This window comes from Corylus avellana, chromosome 5 (genome assembly GCF_965113065.1).
Source record: "Corylus avellana chromosome 5, dhCorAvel1.hap1.2, whole genome shotgun sequence".
Taxonomy (NCBI): domain Eukaryota; kingdom Viridiplantae; phylum Streptophyta; class Magnoliopsida; order Fagales; family Betulaceae; genus Corylus; species Corylus avellana.
Window position 1 is genome coordinate 23,624,491 of NC_142494.1, and position 2,201 is coordinate 23,626,691.

General features: G+C 36.9%; 1 protein-coding gene across 1 annotated transcript; it reads right to left on the minus strand.

The window, feature by feature from the left end:
• Positions 1-467: 467 nt before the first annotated feature.
• On the minus strand, positions 468-1,064 carry LOC132182083 (uncharacterized). Its single transcript, XM_059595289.2, has 3 exons — positions 952-1,064; positions 785-853; positions 468-711 (listed from the first exon to the last, which is right to left on the minus strand). The coding sequence occupies exons 1-3, from the start codon at positions 1,009-1,011 to the stop codon at positions 637-639; spliced, it is 204 nt and encodes a 67-aa protein (XP_059451272.2). The 5' UTR covers positions 1,012-1,064; the 3' UTR covers positions 468-636.
• Positions 1,065-2,201: the final 1,137 nt, after the last annotated feature.

The window sequence follows — 2,201 nt, forward strand, 5'->3', positions numbered from 1 at the left end:
TGCTGTTAGCATATATTAGGGGATTTGAATACAATCAATATCAGATTTGAATACAATCAAATCTCTGAAATCAAATCCCTTAATATATATGCTAACAGTTGCTTGTTACCTGTTGTGCATAGTTGCTTTGTTTTGGTGAGGTTGTAGGGTTGTTTTGGCTAAATCTTAGAAGACTCAGATTTGGCTGTTGAGTTTTATTGTTGTTGGCAGCTTGTTTGTAAGATGCTGTAAGCTCTTGTGTTCCAGCAGTTTTTTTCGCTGGAGGGTCTTTGTTTCCTTTGTTTTGCTATAAAAATTCATTCATCCCCCACCCCCCAAAAAAAAAAAAAAAAAAATTGTGATGTGGCACTGCTTATGATTTGATTGGATTTGCTCTTGGTGTGCTTTTGAGTTGTGGAGTTAAATGCAAACAAACACCTCAAGATTGCCACCAAACAAGCAAAGACAAAAACTATCTAAAACTCAGAACAAAATTTTTATAGATCGATCGCTCTCCTCGTTGTAGGGAGACAAAACCAGTTAACAGCTCCAAAAAGGAGCACCAAAGAAACTAAAGAAAAACAGTGAGAGAACTCCATCATATATAGGAGCTCTCTTTATCGAATGAAAAAACTAGTAACAGGACTTTAGCTCTCTTCATTTGTTCATTCCAACGGCATTCTTGACAGATTCAGCAGCTCCTTGTGCCTTGTCCTTCACCTGCTGACCAGCCTACAAACAACATAAAACATTTGAGAAACCATGATGTTATGAAAAACCCACTATTTAATTTAATGTTTTTCACCTGTTGGGATGATTCCTTGGCAGATTGAGTAACATTGCCAGCCTTGTCCATCATGCCGCTGGCCTTCTCCTGAGACAAACATATATATATTAATATCACATCTTGCATGCCATTTTGCATTATGTGAAATGGAAATTGAATACACACAAAGAGAAAGTTTGGCTGACCTTGGTTTGGCCCTTTGCCTCCCCAGCCTGGTAGCTCATGTTCTGAGTGTTGTCTGCCATATCTTCTTGCTTTCTTCGAAATTGGAACACACAAAATATTGAACTAAACTGTTGCGAATGGTGATGCAACTTGTCTTCATTGTTAGGATTTATATAGCTTTTCAAACCTATCCATTTCATCACACGTGTTCTGCCACGTGGAAGCCAGTTAGAACGTGTCACACTGCAGTTTGCTCTGGCTCGACACGTCCTGCATGCACCCGGAGGCTGTTGAGAATAATTCATTTTTCCGTTCAAAGGATGTTGCTATTTCCAAGGCGCAGGCCATTGAGGGGTTCCGAGTCATTGATACCCCTTATTTTTTATTTTTTTTTTATGAGCAAGCGTTTCTCTTTCCTACAGCATAACAAAGTGTCATTGAATTAGGGACCTTTGCTAATATTGATTTATCATGTTTTTCTTCTTTTAACTGGAGTTATTAGTAATTCAAGATCATAAATGTGTTATTATGAGATCAGCAAAGAGAATTTATCTGTCAACATGTGCATCCCAATTTAAGAAAAATAAATGAGGTTAACCCATACTCAAATCACATCACACTTACCATCGGTGGTGGTGATTTAGCAGTCTCAAAAAAATTTTCATAAGGCTTAGGCATGTATTAGTGGATTCAAAGAATTACTCACACAAGCCTAATGATTCAATGGTCTAAAAATAATTCCCACGAGGTTCAGGCATATATTAGGGCGCGAATTTGAATCTTCACTATGGAGAATCACAGTATTAACCATATTGGGAATCCACTAATGTCTTGATGGAGCTGGATCAGGCGACCACTCTATACATAAAGAAATAACACTTTTTGCTTGGAGATAAAAAGAGAGAAAATTTTACAATCTTCATCAAGAAGCCCTGCATAAGAGCTGATTCTTATGTCAGTCAATAGTAAAACAAATGTTAAAAATCAAGGCCAATTGGCGTTTTTGTACAAGATGGAAGCTCTCAGTTAAATTCTTACATCATGTTCTTACATAAGCTCTTACTGGGGTGGGGACCAAGTTGGCTTCCATTAAAAGAGAATCTTCAAAACGTATCAGAGAGAGATGAAGGGTTGTTTTTTCACTTGTTGGAATCTAGGTAAGTAAACACTTAGAAACTAAATTTTCCACCAATGCATTTTTACTAAATTTATGAAGTTTTATAAATGTCGGAAAATTTTATAAACGAGGCATGCATTTTAAATACTTCCT